The following is a 19,887-nucleotide window of genomic DNA, read 5'->3' on the forward strand; positions in this document are numbered from 1 at the left end:
AAGTTGAATATTTTGGGGTACCCACTGCACTCAGAGGGTGGTGTAAGTGCGTAACGAGTTGGTAAATGCAGATTCAATTGTTAACATTTAAGAGAAGTTTGGATAGTTGCATGGATGGAAAGGGTATGGAGGGCTATGGTCCGGGTGCAGGTCGATGGGTCTAAGCAGAAACCTTGCCACCACAGACTAGTCAGGCTGAAGGGCTTGTTTCTGTGCTGTAGTGCTCTATGACTATGATTCTAAGTGCTAACAGCAACGCAATCAAGCAGAACAGAAAGAGTCTTCAAAGCCAGAAAGTAGATTTCTCTTGTACTTGTTATGACCAGAGGTTCAGTCAGTCAAAGAGGTGGGTTGAAAGGGGCATCTTAAAAGGTTGAAAAAGAGATAAAGAGGCTTAACAAGGGAATTCTAGAATTTTGGTCCTTAACAGTTGAGGACATAGCATCAATGGATTTAGGAACAGCTCCTTCCCCTCTGCCTTCAGATTCTGAACTGTCTATGACCCAAACTCATTATTATCCCCTCTTTTTGCACTATTTACTTTTAATATATTCTTACTGTAAGTTAAAGTAATTATTTTTATATAAATGGCACCGTACCGCTGCCGCAAAACAACAAATTTCACGACTTATATCAGTGATCATAACCCTAATTCTGATTCTGGATCAAGGGGAATGTGTGGGTGCGTTAGAGTTGTCTGGATCAGACAGTTACAGGTCAACTTTGTTTTCCTGCAGATTTACAGAAAGGGAACTATGATTTATAAATAGGTACATGGTGGAAAATATACTTGGCTGGAGCAGCTGGGGACCCAAAGCCTTCCTCTTCAAGTCTCTTTGCTTTTTAGTCTCTCTCAACTCCAATGCCCATTTAACATCTTGCCCTCGTATCTCCTGTAAGCTGTTAAATTTGTTCTACTAACTCACCTGCTGACTGTATAGGATTTTTTTTTTAAAACAGTAAACTTTAGAAACCATTGCATAAGAAGTGCCTGGCCCATCGAGTCTACGTTGACCACACACAAATGTCATTTTATTCTCCACCCCCCCCCCCCGCCATTTTTCGTCAGTTCTGCCACAGATTCTACCCTTCATCTACTCGCTCGGGGCAATTAACACACAAATAACTATTAGGAAGGATGTATTCATTTATTGAGATAAAGCATGGAATAGGCCCTTCGAGCCTTTTGAGCCGTGTCAGCCAGCAACCCCTGATTTTAACCCTAACCTAATCATGGGATAATTTATAAAGACCAATCAATCTTGCAACCGGTACACCTTTGGGCTATCGGAGGAAACCCACGAGGTCACGAGGAGAATGTACAAACTCCTTACAGACAGCGGCGGGAATTGAACCTGGTAGTGTAAAGCATTGTGCTAACCACTATGTGACACTGCAACACCAAGAAGGATATAGGCCAAACACGGGCAAATGGGACTCGTTTTGAAGAGCATCTTGGTTGATGTAGACAAGTTCGGCTGAAGGGCTCTTTGTTCCCATACTCCATGACTCTAGATCAGAGGTTCCCAAACTACTTCTGCTATGGACCCCGACATTAACCGAGGAGTCCGTGGAACCCAGGTTGAGAACCCCTGGTCTAGATTATTTGGGACTCCTGAAGATGTTGTAAGATTCTTTTCTATACGTATGACTAATCTGACCCTATACTAACACGTGTATATTTTCAGGTTTAATAAAAATTCTTACAATCAGCTTCGTGTCTTGGCCCGATTCACCCCTTTGAAATACCACCTAGAAGGGAGTTTACTGTTGAGGCAAACTCTTGTGCTGCTCTTGTGACTCCAGGTTCCCGGCAGGGCTGGCCCACTGCTCTCTGCCTGTAGCCAGCAGTACATTGTAATCTCCACAGGCAACACTCCCTGCACACCTGTAACCCAATATTTCAGAGCTCGTATCATCTAAGTTTACCTTACCACTCTGAAACATCTCATTACCTTTCTTATTATAACCTGAAACGGTAGCTTGATACCAACCTTGCCCACTGCTGTTAATAACAATCTTCGAAAACAGCATATGCACTTTTTCAATAACACAAATGTAATACTATAATTAATGCATTGCCTACAATTGAATGGGTAAAGTGTCATTAGACACAATGATGACAGTAGAATAATAATGTTCCCTTACTCAACTCACTAAGCAGGTTTTCTACAAAACGTGGAGCTGGTGACATCAGTTTATAACAGGGCTTTGTGATTGTTTGCTGTCTGGGCTGGAAAGCAAGCACAGCTCTTTGTCGGTCGCTAATAAGTACTTACTGCGCGAAAAGCTCCTGGAGACCACGGAAGCCCCTCTGCGCGGCAAGATTGATGGGCGTGGCCCCGTCGAGGTTGGTGATGCTGAGAGCTTCTTGTCCGCCCGGCTGCTGCAGGAGGAATGAGGCCAGCCTGGACAGACCCAGTCTCGCTGTGAAATGCAACAGTGTCTCCCTGGGGATCGAAGCTGAAAGGAAGCAAGCACACAGAAAACCGGTATCAGTTTCACTGGCTCCTTAATCCAAGCCAAGCGGCAAGCTCACATTTAGCTGATGCCTTATCAACTTGCAAAACAAAGGAGATCTGTTTTGTTGGCAGACATGACTAACCTTTGTTGTACAGCAAGATTTCCACAAAGAACATTGGATAAGTACTACCGTACCACAAGGAATGCTGCCATGAGAAAGTAGCGCCCATCATCAAGGATCCCCACCGCTCAGGCCATGATCTCTTCTTGCTACTACCATTGGGAAAGAGACTTCACACCACCAGATTCAGGAACAGTTATTACCCTATAATCATCAAGCTCCTGAACCAGTGTGGATAGCTTCACTCATCTCAACTCTGAACTGATTTCACAAATTACAGATTCACTTTCAAGGACTCTACAACTCATGTTCTCAGTATTATTTATTTACTTTTATTTGTCCACTTTTGCACATTTAATATTTTATAATGAAAAGTTTTTTATAATTCTATTTCTTTATAATCCTTTAAATGCATGCAAGAAAATGAATTTCAAGGTAGTACATGGTGTTATATACTGATTCAGGAACACACTGAATACCAATTCAAGACATTCCCACTGTGACAGGATGGGGTGTTGGTCTCATCCCAGCTTGGTCACTCAGTGTAAACCTGCTAAATCTTTAAACACAAACATCAAAGCAGAATCCCTCCAGCAACATTTCTAAAACACCGTCTCATACAATTGTGGCTTGTATACAGGGTACATTGAGAATTTACTCCCTCACAAGCATCCTGTCCTGCTGCCCAAAACAGCAGTTCTCAAGTACCAACATACGCAAATACAAAGCTGCATTAAGTTCCCACATGCAGAAAACAAATGGCTTAGAAGGTGAGGAGACAAGCGACTATAGGTGCTGGAACTTGGGGTGATACACAAAATGGTGGAAGAACTCAACAGGTCAGACAGCATCTGTGGAAGGAAATGACAATGGTGCGGCGAAGGGTTTCAATTCCAAACATCAAATGTGCACTTCCTGCCCTGATGCTGCCTGAATAGCTGTGCTACCCCAGTGCTTTCTTTATGGTATGGAAGCTAACAAGATCACAAATGTTTAAAATATCACAAAAGAGAAAAACAGCAGGAAAATGGATTCACACACACTCAGTGGCCACTTTACTAGTTACAGCTGTTTACCTGCTTGTTAATGCAAATATCTAAGCAGCGAATCATACAGCGGCAACTCAATGCATTAAATGCACACAGACACGGTGAAGAGATTCAATTGTTGTACAGATCAAACATCAAAACAGGGAAGAAATGTGATCTAAGTGACTTTAACCTTGGAATCAGACAGGGTGGTTGAGCATCTCAGAACTGACCTCCTGAAATTCACATGCACAGGGAACTCCAGAGTTTACAGAGAATGGTACTAAAAGCAATCAATATCCAGTGAGTGAAAATACCTTGTTAATGAGAGGGGCCAGGCTAGTTCAAGCTGACATAGAGGTGACAGTAGCTCCAATAACCATATGTTACAACAGTGGTGTGCAGAAATCACCTCTAAATGCCCAACACATTGAACCTCAAAGTGGATGGGCTACAGCAGCAGGAGACTGTACCGGATTCCATTCCTGTGGTTAGTTTATTGGGTACATTCCTGTGCCTACTAAAGTAGTCACTGAGTGTATTTTGGCCTTTCAGTGAGTGAGGGCATTTCTACAGCAGGGAGAACAACCCTTCCCCACTGCAATGGTCCTTACTTTTTCCTCTCCAGCTTCTGGTGATTCATGTAAGCAATGTGGTTTTACGGGCTCCTGTGTGACTCACCTGAGCAAGTATTTCTACACAAGTCTTGACAGCAATGATGCCATTATCTTCAAACCAAGCCCCAGTGAATGGTGAATGGGAAACCTCTACACCCAATCCCAGTTCAGGACTAACAAACTGAAACAATGGGTTTTACAGGTCAGATTAAACCATTTCACGTTTCTATTTAGAATACAGCTTCAGAATTGCATCAAAACACAACAAATGTACCTTTTACCTCCAAGGATCAACACCAGAATAGTAATCTTATGTGTAGAATGGCCTTCTGAACACAAGCTTACCATCTACTTGTGCCAAGCTCTTTTGCCTGATGCAGTTTAAAATTTGAAGCAATACTTTAAATTTAAAGACATGCATAGACCCTAATTCAGGACATTTACAAAGACAGGTGTGAGAAAAAGGCCCGAAGGATCACTGGGACCCGAGTCACCCCAACCACAATTTATTCCAGCTGCTACCATCCTGGAAACGGTACCGCAGCATAAAAGCCAGGCAGGACCAACAGGCTCCGGGACAGCTTCTTCCACCAGGCCATCAGACTGATTAACTCATGCTGATTTGAATGTATTTCCATGTTACATTGACTGTTCTAGTTATTCTAAATTATTATAAATTACTGTGATTGCACATTCATTTAGAGACGTAACATATAGATTTTTACTACTCATGTATGTGAAGGATGTAAGAAATAAAGTCAATTCAATTCCATAAGACACAGGAGTCGAATTAGGCCATCTGGCCCATCGAGTCTGCTCTGCCATTCAGTCATGGCTGATCTTTTTTCTATCTCCTCCTCAACCCCAGTTCCCGGTCTTCTCCCCGCAACCTTTGATGCCATGTCCAGTCAAGAACCTGTCAATCTCTGCTTTAAATACATCCAATGACCTGGCCTCCACAACTGCACGTGCAACAAATTCACTACCCTTTAGCTAAAGAAATTTCTCCGCATCTCTGTTTTGGAAGTTTTGAAAAGCATGGTGGCGTAGCGATCAGTATAACACCACTACACCACCAACGACCTGGTTCAACTCCTGCCACTGTCTGTAAGGTGCTTGTACAGTACTGTGCAGAATTCTTAGGCGCATATATGTTGCTAGAGTGCCTAAGACCTTTTGCACAGTACTGTACTTGTCAATGCAGAGCGGAGAGCAAGGTTATAAATCTGGCGGGAGCAAAGGATGTTGGGAATGGCGAGGGTGGTGCACTGTGGGGGGTTGTGGAACAAGTAACAGAGGAGTGCCAGGGGCAGGGGGTGGTACAGGTGCAAACTCACCCAGCCCTGAGACACCAGGCAAGGTCAAGTGATTCCAGACAATTAGGTTATTGATCATCATAGAATGTCTCTCTGGTGTTTCCTGCTCCCTTATCCTCTCCCTTCCCATTTTTCTCAACCATAATTCCCCTCCCCCGATCCTTTCCCACACTCAGTCCACAACAGAGACCCATATCAGAATCAGGTTTATCATCATTCATATATATGAAATTTGTTTTCTTTTTTTGAGGCAGCAGTACAGTGCGATACATTAAATTACACAGGTAGAGAGTGCAAATACACTACAATACTGTGCAAAAGTCTTAGGCATGCATCTAATACTTTTACACAGTATTGTATGTTCTCCCCTTGATGGGGTGGGTTTCCTCTGGGTGCTCTGGTTTCCTCTCACAGCCCAGACATTCGAGTTAGTAGGTTAATGGATCACATGGGCATACCGTAATTGGGTGTTACGGGCTCATTGGGCTGGAAGGGCTTGTTACTCAGCTGTAAAAGTACATTTGCCTGATCTCTAGTACATTGATTTTACTCTGGAACCACAACACTCACCATTTAGCCATTGCCCTCTAGTTCTAGATTGAAGGGATGAGAGGGATGCTGGTTCTAATCATACCATCGTAAAGGAAAAGCACAGGACTGATAGCGATATTTGTTATATTTAGTTTACGTTAACATTCATGAACATTTCTGGGTCCTGTTGAGTTCGTACTTGTAGACTGTTGACGTTGAAGCAAATGGCTACCATCATCTTGGGCCAGAGCAGCCTATGAATGAATATACAACAGAATGGCACAGGAATGAGCCCTTCAGCCCTCAACAATAATTAAAGACCTACAGCAATCGCACGCAAGTGCAATTACGAAGAAGGCACGGCAGCACCTCTACTTTCTTAGGAGTTGGTGAAGATTTGGAATGACATCTAAAACTTTCACAAACTTCCACAGATGTGTAATGCAGAGTCTATTCCCTGGCTGCATCACAACCTGGTATGGGAACACCAATGTCCTCGAACGGAAAATCCTACAAAAGGTAGTTGATTTGGCTCAGTACATCACGGGCAAAGCCCTCTCAAGCAATGAGCAGATCTATATGCATCCAGCATCAGAAATTCCCATCACCCAGGCCATGCTCTCTTCTTGCTGTTGCCATCCAGGCAGGAGTACAAGACTTGTACCACCAGGTTCAAGAATAGTTACTACCCCTCAACCATCAGGCTCCTGAATAAAAGGGGATAACTACACCTAGTTGCCCCATCATTGAAATGTTCTTACAACCAATGATCTCACTTTAGGGACTCTTTATCTCATGTTCTTGTTACTTATTGCTATTTGACAAACAAACTCTTCTCGTGTTTCCAGTCAGGTACAGGTATCGATTTTAACCGATGTTTAAATGATAAACTCTGCTATCTTCTTCAGGGATGATGTCTGGGCATGTCTAATCTGTGGTATTTATACCCCCGTTGCCCATCCCTCCTGATTGGTTAGTCCTCATCCAAAGCACTAGATCCTTTTTATTGCTATTTATTTATATTCACATTTGCAGAGTTTGTTGTCTTCTGCACTCTGGTTGATCTTTCACTGATCCTGCGTAGTTACTATCCCATAGATTTCCTGAGTATACCCACCAGAAAATAAATCTCAGGGTTGTATACGGTGACACATATGTACTTTGATAAAACTTACATTGAACTTTTCACTAACTCCTTTTACCGACACAACATCCACGTCTTCTCACTTTCTGCAAATTAATGTGCCTATCTAAGGGCGTCTTAAACAGCTCTATCATAGTGGTCTCCACAACTATCCCTGGCAGCACATTCTTGGATTCCACCACTTTCTACGTCAAAAAGAACTTGTTTCACACATCGCCTTTTGAACGTCACCCTGCTCACCTTAAATGCATTCTCTCTAGGATTAGATATTTCCACTCTGGTAAAAAAAAGATACTGTCTGTCTATTTTATCTGTGCCTCTTCTAATCTACAAACTTCTATCAGGTTTCTCCTTAGCCTCTGGTGCTCCACAGAAAACAACCTAGGTCTGTCCAAACTCTGATGTCCTCAAATCTAACACAGCAACCCAGTAAAACTTCTTGTTCATCCTCTCCAAAGCATCCATGTCTTTCCTCTAATGAGGCAACCAGAAGTGAACGCAATACTCTAACTGCAGCCCAACTACGTCAAAGGTCATCTGGTAATCCCTCCTTCTGGTCTTCACTCAACACTAAAGGATAAGCCACTTACTGAGGGGAAAGTCACCGGCCCCAGCAGTCACAAGTGATTTATTGCAACTCAGGACATACATACAGAACAATGATTGAACCCTGCTAAATAACAGAAGTTTTAAACAAAGAATGAGGCAATTGGAGCCGTCCCAACAGCACATCTTTTCTCCCTACCGATCCAGATAAATCTTCTGCTGCTTTTCACCCTTCCCTTGCCCATGCTTGGCACCAGGGGAGCGAGCCACAATGGAATTCCTCTGCCTTGCTCCTACTGCAACCTCCTCTCAACTCCACATCAATAGGCATTTATAAAATGAAGTGACAGGGTCAAGGCTATGCTCCAACCTACACAAACAAAGGACAACGTGCAAGTGAGTCTTTGCCAAGATTAAACTGTTTATGTTGCAGACTGCTGGACAATAAAGTAGATTTTAGGATTAAGAGCATAGTAGCGATTTAATAGATAGTCCTTTACAGGCTCATGCTATATTCAGGATTCAGAGGCGTTTGAATTTTGCCAGCATGGATCAATACTATCAATGTTCAACCACAATCATAACCTTGATTCCATCCAGCTGTGTCCCACTCTCTAGATGCACGACAGCAAAATTCCTTCAATGCTTGAAAGATACTTCTCTGGCTACAAAACACATTGGGCCGTCCTGAAAGGAATACCAAAAAGCAACATAGAAATGCCCAGAGCAAACTAACTCCATTGCTGGTAATTTGAAACAAAAGGTCTAAATGATGGAGCTACTCAGGTCAGACAGAATCTGTGGGAGAAAAATGGAGTTAAGGTTTCATGCCACAGTCTTTCCTTCAGATCTGGCAAATCTCTGAAGCAGAAGAAAAGATGGTTAAGTTTCTTTTCTATTGAAGGCAGATGACAACAATTGAACAAGATGTGGCCTCCTTCGATCCTTCAGAAACAAACAAATGAAGTGGATTGGGACCAAGCCACGGCTCACTGAGCCTTCCCCTGGAGACAGAGAGAGGATTCAGCATGTAAAAGGAATTGTTTTGAAAGGGCTCAGAGATTTATTATTCAACTACAACCTCAACGTCCTCCTGCTAAATGCTGCTGACCAGCTTGTCTACCAGACAACCTGGCTACCCGACAAGATGTACACAGAAAGGGGGAGTTGGAGATGAATCAGGTCATGAGGTGGCAACCTACCTCAGTATGACAACCGCCTTGAGTTAAGATCACTGACACTTTGGCTCACCAAGTCTGCACCGACCCTTTCCATACTCCCATTGATCGTCCAGATTTTATCACTCATGTTCACATTAAGGCTACGTCCACACTACGCCGGATAATTTTGAAAAAGCCGGTTTCGAGTGAAAACGACAGGCGTCCACACTAAGCGTTTTTCAAAATATCTCCGTCCACATTAGACGGATATTTGGGCGAATCTCCTCCTACTGGGCATGCGCAGGACACACAGAGAACAAGCGAAGAGGAAATGGTATACTTAGTGCGCGTTTGTCCAGTTACAGAGTAGAAAAACTTTAAAGGAATTGCTCTTGGCTCTCGCACAGGAGGACTTAAAACTAAAAAAAACAAATACTGGAGGGTATGGAGGCAACCAACAGGAAGTTCACGGACAGTATGACCCAGCTCACGATGAACATTGAAAAACTGACTAACTCTGTTGCATTAATAAAGCACCTTGTTAGATGTATAAAATGTCTGCATCAGCGTTATCTTGTAATTCCAAACAACGTTACATTAGGCTGTTACACATCTATTGTCAGAGAAGTACTTGCATAAATAGGTAAACCACCTTCATACAAGCAAGGACAGAAAACAAGGCAAAGTGAGTATACTTATTTATTCAGTGAGCTATGGGTCAAAATATTTGGTGAGTACATTTCTAACCCTTCTGGCTTCAGTCTTGTTGCCGTCTGTTCTGAAATTGTTAGGTGGTGGCGTTCAAGAAAACAACAAACATCTGTTCCGGCACGTCATGACAGCGTTTTTAAATAGTCAAAAAAGCTCACTTTACAATTTAACTCTCACGCCGTTCACACCGACTACGCGTTATAACAGCCGTCCGGCAGTGCTTGCACAGTACCAAGCAGAAGCAGAAAAAAGCACTGTTGTTGCGGTGTTGTCATGACAGCATTTTTAAATCTCTCCGTTTATCCCGTACACACTGCGCCGGATATTAAGTGTTTTCAGATTTATTCACTCTGGAGAGTGTTTTCGAAAATCTCTGTTTTCGGGGGCTGAAAACGCCGTTTCAGTGTGGACGGGAGGGCAAAACGAAGAGAAAAAGCTTTGCTTTCAAAATTATCCGGCGTAGTGTGGATGTACCCTAAGAGGCAATGTAGTGTCTTAAATAATCCAATTAACAACTTGTTGAACTGGTTTCCTTCTATGTATTTATTGAGATATCATATAAAATAAGCCCTTCCTGCCTTTTGAGCCATGCCACCCAGCAATCCTCCGATTTAATCCTAGCCTAATCATGGAACAATTTACAATGACCAACTAACTGGTATGTCTTTGGACCATGGGAGGAAACCAGAGCACCCGGAGGAAACCCACGTGGTCACAGGAAGAATGTACAAACTCCTTACAGCCAGCAGCAGGAATTGAACCCAGGTCACTGGTACTGTAAAGTGCTGTGCTAACCACTGTGCTACTGCGTCACCCTATTTATGTATTTGGTTGAAGTAGTTAGCACAAGCAGCTTTCCACAGAGAAAGGTCCGATAATCAGAACATAAATCCTTTCCATTAAAAAAATGATACCTTTGCAGATAGCAGGAAACTAGAGCACCCAGGGGAAACCCACACGGCCATGGGGAGGACGTGAAAACTCCACAGAGACAGCACCAGAGGTTGGGATCGAACCCAAGTCACTGGAGCCGTGAAGTATCGGTTCTACCAGCTGTGCCAAGCTGCCAACTTGCTGAGAACGAAGGTAAGTTTAGAGAGGTTGAGCTCAGAGTGCACTTTCTTGCTTAATAAGAACAGCAGCATGTTTAAGGTTGTTGTACTTGTAGAGAATGTCAGATTGAATCAGACGTGGAAAATATTACAAGTGTACAGGGTTCGATAGGCTGTGGTTAGGCCACTGGTTTTAAATACTATACCTCTGCGGGAGATATGGTTTGATGTGTCATTTTAATTTGGGGGGGAAGAAGGAGATATATTGGTCTTCACTGCAAACCAGATACTCCGGATTTTTTTTTTTTTTGTTTGGCACAGTGGCGTTCTACTATTGTTTGGGGATGACTGATGTGCAGATGTTCAGAGCTCAGCAAGTCCATGTTTCTGAGTAGTCTGCTGACAAAGCCGACAGCAGCACGATCGAAGGAACTGGCACACACGGCAGCCGTCCTGCAGGCTTATGAATGTGGAAGAAGTCTTAATCCAAGTCTGAGCATGGCTTCATTTAAGCACTGAGACTTGCCTGGCCAGCACCGTTGTGCTACACAAATACAACGCATCAGTAAGAGAGAGGGCGCTTGCAACAGCAGCAGTTTGCACACATTGTATTCACGCAGTTTGGCTATAGGGCCTCAAGCAGTCTGCAGAATCTATTTGAACCAGGGTGAAAACTATAAAAGGAAGAATTGAAGTTCTTCAGAACCTTCCACCACTGATGTCCCAAAGGCACTAATACCCAATGGAGCAGGTTTTTAAAATATTTACTGTTCCCTTGGAATAAAGTGGAGAGACAATTTTGTGATGTGAAATTTATCATTAAAATTGATGCTTCCACCCAATGTTGGCCCACCAGGTACTTCACTAGATTTAGTTGCGTCTAATGTTGACAGCAAACAAAGACATACAATGCTAGCTATAAATGGACAGTCTAGTTGGTAACTTTGACAATTAGTATTAATCCAATTCACCCAATTCCTTTTTGGTTGATATAACGACAGGCCCTCATACACACTTTATAAGAGCATAAGACATAGCAGAATTAAGCCATTCTGCCTGCTCTGCCATTCCATCATGGCTGACTTAAAGTTCAAATGTTAAAATTCAAAGTACATTTCTTATCAAAATATGTATACAATATGCAACACTAAAATTTGTCTCCTTACCTCAGCCACAAAACCAAAAAAAAAGAACCTATTAAAAAAGACCATAAAACAGACAATATGCAGAAAAAATTGTGCAAACAACAAGAAGCATTCAGAACTGATGTTCACAAAAGTGAGCCTCTTAACCTCACCCTCCTGCCTTCTTCCCCATAACCTTTGACACCCTGACTAATCAAGAACCTTTCAACCTCTGCTTTAAATATATCCAATAACTTGAGCTGCACAGCCACTTGGGGCAATGAATTCCACAGATTAACCCACCCTTTGGCTGAAGAAATTCTTCTTCATCTCTGTTCTAAAAGGATGTTTATGTGGTGGTGTCTTTCCTTTTACACAACAAGCTTTGACCCAAGTCTTTTTTGCAGTACATTCTAGAATCTCATCCAGAGAATCCAAGGATATTCACTGAATGTGGAAAGAGACGAGACCATTTGGCCCAGCAATTCTCTACAACCAAATATGCATCAACACTTCATTCCAAACAAGGGCTACTTTTATTTAAACATGTTTGAGAATGACAATAAAAGGAAATGTTATTTCTGCTGTGTATGTGCAGAGCAAGAATGTCAATGGAGTTGTATGACTAAATGTTTTTACTGAGTCCTGTTAGTAACGGTACACACTGGGCATCTTGCAGTGTGGGAGCAATGAATTGAGCCCACCAAGATAAAAACACATACACTTGAAAGCACGTGCATAATAGAGACAGCTCTCAGTGTGTAGAAGGCCCAATGGGTTCACTGCACAATCAATCGATCGGGTACATGCGCATTTGCCACATTCTTGCAATGAATCTGCTATGGTTCAATTTCCATTATCACACATTCAGATACAGTAAGTGTGATATGATATGATACAATTAATATGATATGTGGACTTCAGTTCTGAATGATATTTGCTTACATTTATTGTTTACGCGATATTTTTTCTTTCTGCATATTGGGTGTTTGACTGTCTTCTTTGTTTTATGGTTTTTTGAGTTTCTTTGTTTTGTGCCTGCCCATAAAGAGATGAATTTCAAGGTTGTGTGATGTATACATACTTTGATAATAAATGTACTTGGAACTTTAAGTATAAATAACAACGGAAAACAAAGGCATAGATTTCACAAAATAGAACAGAAAACTCGATTTGCAGCATTACACATAACAACAAATATTTTTAAATCCTACTTAATGAAACAACTAACTTTACAAACTGCTGTCATTCTATTTAATTAGCTTTCGCTAGCACAAGCAGTTTTCCAGCAAGAAAGAGCTGAGAAGCAGAACATGAATCAGTACCAACAAAATGGAAGAGTACAGTGAATGGGAAGCTGGGCGAAACAATAAGGGAAGAATTTCAGCAGCAAGAGCAAGATTCAGCCTTCTGAGCAGAAAAGCCTCCATGAGAAATTTCCATTTTGTGAAAGATAAAGAGAAGGGAACTGAAGTAATTAAATCGGCAGTTGAATTTCATCATGACTGGGGAACGAGGAGCACTGCCCTGAATCGGGCTCTGCAATAGATACAAGAGGCGGCATTGTTCTATGTTTCAAAAGGGATGTTCATCACAAACTTTTAACAACACACTCTCCAATTCTGAACTCATTGAGCATCACAGAAGTATTTCCGGATAAACCGTTCAAAAAAAAACTTGCATACTGTGCTGGAGGGGCGCAAGATCATTAATAGCACCATTTCAATAATTCAACATTATTCATCAATAGATCTGTAAGAAAAAGGAGCATACTTGTCGAACAATTGAATGCCTTGTGGGGAAGATACTCACGTAGTATTTTAGGATGCTGAAAACTAAATAATGGGAAATGGTCGAATTATTCACTCCACATAAGGCTGGTAGTTGATAAATTGGAGGATGAACTTGAAATGGAGTAGAACCGTTCTTTTTCCTTATAAGTTCAAGTTTCTCGTTATTCAACTCTATACATGTATACCACCAAATGAAACAATGTTCTTCTGGTCCAAGGTGTACACAACTCACTCAAAATTGTTTAATGTTATTTCCCGTATACAAGTGTAAAGGAGAGCAAAATAATTGTTACTCTGGATCCGATGCAGAACAAAGAAAAAGCATTAAAAAAAAATCACAATAATAATAAAACAAGACACAATAAATATAAGCACGAGGAAGTCTGCAGATGCTGGAAATCCGAAGCAACACAGACAAAATGCTGGAGGAACTCAGCAGGTCAGGCAGCATCTATGAAAAAGAGTGAGCAGTGGACATTTAGGGCCAAGACCCTTCTTCAGGACTGAGGGGGAAGGGGCAAGATGCCTGAATTAAAAGGTGCGGGGGGGGGCGGGAGGGGAAAGAGGCTAGCTGGAAGATGATTGGTGAAGTCTAGTGGGTGGGATAAATACATAAAATAGCTTATGAATGCAAATTGTTTGAATGCCCATTAAGTAATGCTAGGCACAGAAGTGTCTGTATATCAGGTGACTGATTGGAAATGATGAAGTAATGGTATTGAGGAGTGGTGGAGGTGTTGATCAGCCTTACTGCTTTGGGAAATTAACTGTTTTTGAGTCTGGTGGTCCTGGCATGGATGTTACTCTGTGATGGGGGTGGGACAACAGTCCATGAGAGGGATGGGTGGGATCCTTCATGATGTTACTGGCTCTTTCCCGAAACCTTTCTGTATACATGTCCTTGGTGGCGGGTGGAGTAATGTTACCACAAATAAATTTTAAAAAATAAAGTTTATTCTAGACGATTGACACTTTGCATAAGATACATTTATGACACAAGTTAAAAAAAACAGTATAATGCTACTGGCCCTTCGTATGTGATGTGACCTCAGTGATGGTAGGGAGTTCAATAGTCTCATAGCTGGGGGGGGGGGGGGGGGGGAAGGAGCGGTTTCGCATCCTAACACTCCTTACCAATTTAAAGTAATTGCTATGGGCAAGGTACTGAGAAAGCATTGACCTAGTGGCTCCAATGAGCCAATTTTCACATAGGAAAAGAAGAATAGAAATAGAAATTATGGGTAAAACTCAGCAGGTCAACCAGCATCTGTGGAAAGAGAAACAGTTCATTACTCGGATTTTGGACCCTTCAACAAAACTAAGAGAAACCTGTCAGTCACATTAGCAGAGATGGTGGCCACAGTGCCGGGTGAACTAGGGAGACAGGACAGGAGCTATTAAGTTTCTTTGTCTGTATAATGTGTTACTATTGTAAAGTCTGTGTAATATTGTATAGTCTGGACTACAGGAACACTTCCAACAGGGCAGACTGTTTAAGTGAAGAAGAAAAGCAAAGAATAGCAGGTGACAATATTTGGTAGAAGGTACAGGAGCCTTAGGTCCCACACTACCAATTCAGGAATAGTTATTACCCTACAACCATCTGGCTCCTGAACCAGTGTGGGTAACTTCACTCGCCTCAACTCTGAACTGATTCCACAACATACAGACTCACTTCCAAAGACTCTACAACCCATGTTCTCAGTGTTATCTCTCCATCCCTCTCTCTGTCCATCAAATTTAAATTAATGTGCACATTAGTTATGCAAAACCTGTTTGTCTTCTTTAGCATTTGGCTATTTGTCAGTCTTTGTGTACAGTTTATTTTCGATTCTATGTATTTCTTTGTTCTGCTGTAAATGTCTGCAAGAAAATGAATCTCGAGACTGGATATGGTTACACATATGCACATTGATAATAAAATTACTTTGGACTTTGAAATGGAGAAGGTTTTGAAGTTGGAGGATTCAATATTGAGTCCTGCAGGCTATAAAGAAATGCCCTTGAGCTTCAAACACGATTCAATCACCAGGCACATATTTCCCTCTCCTTTCGGCACTTCAAAGGGATGACTCCCTTCATGGCTCCCTGGTTCACTCTGCCATCTCCTCCATCACTCCCCCTCCAGCAACATTTTCCCATGCGAGACAGGAGATTCAACACCCATCTTTTGACCTCTTCTCTTCCTGCCATCCTGGGATCACTTTCCAGGTGAAGCAACAATTCACTTGAACCTTTTCCAATCTGGTAAACTGCATCTGGTTTCTACTGCGTAGTTACCTGTACACACGCACATGGGTGAATGAACACTGTTGTTTTCCCAGGGAAGGGGAACAAGAAAACCAGATGGTTTAAGGCAGGGATTCCCAACCTGGGGTCCGCAGATCCCTTGCTTAATGGTATTGATCTATGGCAGAGAAAAGCTTGGAAACCACTGGTTTAAGGTGAGGGGCAAAAATGGACCCGAAGGGCAACTTCTTCACAGCCAGGGAAGTTTATGTACAGAACGAGCAGTCAGAAAAATAGTTGAGGTAGAATCAAGAACAATACTTAAAAGACATTTGGATAAATATATGGATAGGAAAAAAACTTGGGGATATATGGATAATAGGAAGGCGAATAGGACTAAATTAGTCACATAACTTTTTCAGCTTCGACAGATCAGGCCAAGGAGCCTGATTCTGCACTGTGGACTGTACAAACCTAATTTTAAAAACTACAATAACATCAATGCACTGTATAGATAGACCAAGTTCACCTTCCCCATTACTGCACAGGAACCAGTCTCTCTTCTATGGACTTTGACTATACTTCTCGCAATTTCAATAAAGCAGCCAGTGTATTCCAAGTCCACAGCCACCCTGGATAGTCTTTCTTACCCCCTCTCCCCCATTGGGCAAAAGATACAAAAGCCTAAAAGCAACTACAACCAAGCTGAAGGACAGCTTCTATCACACTGTTATCTGACTCTAGGACAGACCTCTTGAACAATAAGATGGACTCTTGGTCTTACACCTACCTTGTTATAATCTTGCACTTTATCGTTTACCAGCACTTCACTTTTTTGGTAGCTTTTACACTTTATTCTGCATTGTTATTGCTTTACCTTGTTCTAGCTCAATGCACTGTGTAATGATTCGATCTGTATTAACAGTACACAAGATGAGCTTTTCTGAGTATTTTGGTAAACATGATCATAATAAATCAATACTAATGTTTCACCCTATCAGAGAAATTCTCTTAGACTGACTCATCGTTTCCAGCCCCACTTTATAGTCTACCGAGAAAAACTTGTTTCTCCCTTCCTCAGTCTCATGCTTTCAAGCTCCAGCCATTTATCAGCAGCAAGCCAGTTTTCAGCTGGCAATGGATCTTCAAGCTGGTTTGTGTGTGTAAGATTTTCTTTGGAATATTTATCTACATGCCTCACCTCATCCACCTAGTCACCTGGTTACAAAAGAAATCTAATCCAATTTACACTCAGTGGCCACTTTATTTGGTACAGACGTAGAACACAGTGTAGTTTTCTGCTGCTGTTGCCCACTCACTTCAAGGTGTGATGTGCTGTCCGCGCTGAGATGGGATGCTCTCCTGAACACCAACGTTATAACATGTGGTAGTTAACTTACTGCTGCCTTCCTGATCGTTTGACCCAGTCTATTCTCCTCTGACCTCTTTCATTAACAAGTTGTTTACACCTACATATATATATTTATATATAGTGCCTATAAAAGTATTCTCTCCCCCCTCCTTGAAGTTTTATTGCTTTACAACATTGAATCACTGGATTTAATTTGTGTTTCTTGATGCTGATCAGCAGAAAAAGACTCTTTCATGTCAAAGTGAAAACAGATCTCTAAAAAGTGATCTAAATTAATTACAAATATAAAACACAATGTCCTCGAGTGGCCAAGTCAGAGTCCAGACCTCAATCCAGTCGAGAATGTGTGGCTGGACTTGAAAAGGACTGTTCACCCATGATCCCCATGCAATCTGACAGAGCAAGAGCAGTTTTGTAACAAAGGGGAAACAGTGCAGTGAGCAGATGTGCAAAGCTGATGTAAACTTATCCACACAGACTCAAGCCTGTAATTGCTGCCAAAGATTCATCTACTAAATACTGACTTGAAGGGGGTGAATACTTATGCAATCAGTTATCTTGCATTTTATAATAAGTTTAGATTACTTTGCAGAGATCTGTTTTCACTTTGACACGAAAGAGTCTTTTTCCCTTGATCAGTGTCAAAAAAGGCAAATTAAATCTACTGTGATTTAATGTTCTAAAACAGTATAATATGAAAACTTCCACGTGGGGGGGGGTGAATACTTTTTATAGGCATTATATATATACATATACATCTTATTGGAATGTCTTGTTTATTATGTATTGCAATGTACCGCTGCCACAAAACAAGAAATTTCACACATGTGCCAGTGATACTAAACCTGATTCTGATAAGAAGGGTATTCATATTCTAGGTTTCCTTCACTCTAGTTAAAAGCTTTTAACTAGTTGCGTATGCTAACAAAAATGCCATTGTTCACCTTACAAAAGAATATTTTATGATTCATAAACATTAACTCAAGACACACTGAGGTTTTTTTTGTTTTCTAGTGCTGGGAACAAAAACAGCACTGTTAAAATTGGGTAATCAATCACTTACATTAATATCTTTGCAGGAAAACCAATCTTTTCAGCATCAAAATTAGACCCTGGAGAACCATTTTGGAATAGTCTAGTAGTTATTTCAGTGCTCTTTAGACCAGGCCTCAGCTTGGCCATGCAAACCTCTGCTGCCCATTTATTGATTTGCACAAAATTCTTCTTGCCATTCTGCTCACTGGCTTACACTGAGGTGCTGGCTGTGTTAGGCACAGGTTTTAAAAATATATGAAAAGCAAATACTTTTGATTTAAATAAAAATAAATAAAATTTCAGATTGAAATCCTTCCACAGAATGAGGAAGGTGAGAAAGCAAGATAGTTTTCAGATGCAGAGAGGATGGGGGATGGATAGGGCAAGAGGAATCTCTCTGATAAGGATAGCCCAGGGTTACTACAGTCAGAAGATGCTCCTGAAACCATCTGCAACATACTGAGAGATAACTTAAGGTCATGAGTTAAGGGTGATAGGAGAAATGTTTAAGGGGAACATAAGGGGGAACTTCTTCACTCAGAAGGTGGTGAAAGTGTGGAACAAGCTACAGAGGAAGTAGTGGATGCAGGTTCAATTTCAGCATTTAAGAAAAATTTGGTTCAGTACATGGATGGCAGGGGGATGGAGGTCATTGGTCCAGGTGCAGATCAACTGGACTAGGCAAAATATTTCAGTATGGACTAGATGTGTGGAAAGGCCTGTTTCTGTGCTGCTCACACAAAATGCCAGAGGAACTCAGCAGGTCAGGCAGCATCTATGGAAAAGAATGAACAGTCGACGTTTCAGGCCTAGACCTTTTCTCAGGACTGGGAAGGAAAGGGAAAGATGCCAGAATAAAAAGACAGGGTGAGGGGAAGGAGGACTAATTAGAAGGTGATAGGTGAAGCCAGGTGGGTGGGAAAGGTAGAGGGTTTGTGAAAAAGGAATCTGATAAGGAGAGAGAGAGTGGACCCTAAGAGAAAGGGCAGAGGAGGGGTGGCAGGGGAAAGAGAGCGAGCGAGAAGAGGCAAGAGGTCAGAGTGGGGAATAGAAGACACACACCTGGAAGGACTGTTTGAGGCCTTGAATGGAGGTAAGGGAAGAGGTGGATGGGGAAGTGAATCTGTTGCTTGCAGAGATTTGTGCTGAGAGGGAGATTAGAGGGAAAGGCTAAGGGACTCTCAAAAGGAGAGATCCCTTTGGAAAGCAGAGAGTGGGGTAAGGTAAAGACGTGTTTGGTGGTAGGATCCTGCTGAAGATGGCAAAAGCCATGGAGAATGATGAGCTGGATGCAGAAGTACATGTGGTGGTAGGTGAATACAAGAATTATTCCATCCTTGTTAAGATGGGGAAGATGGGGTGAGTGCAGATGTTTGGGAAATGGAGGAGATACACGTGAGGGCAGCATTAATGGAGGAAGGGAAAACCCATTCATTGAAGAAAGAGAACATCTCTGATGCCCTGGAAAGGCTCATCCTGGAACCAGAGACATCAGAGACCAAAGAACTGAGAAAATGGAATAGCATTTTCGGTGCTGTAGTGTTCCATGACTCTAACTATAAAAGGAGGGAAAGAAGTTAGATATTGATGTTTTTACTTGCTCTTAATTAACAGCTAAACTATATCTGGAGTTGTTTTAACATGA

The 19,887-nt window shown here is 41.8% G+C and overlaps 1 protein-coding gene across 5 annotated transcripts in view; it reads right to left on the minus strand.

The window, feature by feature from the left end:
* The window catches only part of akap13 (A-kinase anchoring protein 13), a 561,754-nt gene that overhangs the window by 334,758 nt on the left and 207,109 nt on the right, over positions 1 to 19,887 (minus strand). For all 5 annotated transcript variants that reach the window (XM_072278084.1, XM_072278087.1, XM_072278081.1 and 2 more), the window contains one exon: positions 2,280 to 2,463. In XM_072278084.1, the coding sequence (XP_072134185.1) occupies positions 2,280 to 2,463 (184 nt within the window). The remainder of the gene's footprint in view (positions 1 to 2,279; positions 2,464 to 19,887) is intronic.

This window comes from Mobula birostris, chromosome 14 (genome assembly GCF_030028105.1).
Source record: "Mobula birostris isolate sMobBir1 chromosome 14, sMobBir1.hap1, whole genome shotgun sequence".
Taxonomy (NCBI): domain Eukaryota; kingdom Metazoa; phylum Chordata; class Chondrichthyes; order Myliobatiformes; family Myliobatidae; genus Mobula; species Mobula birostris.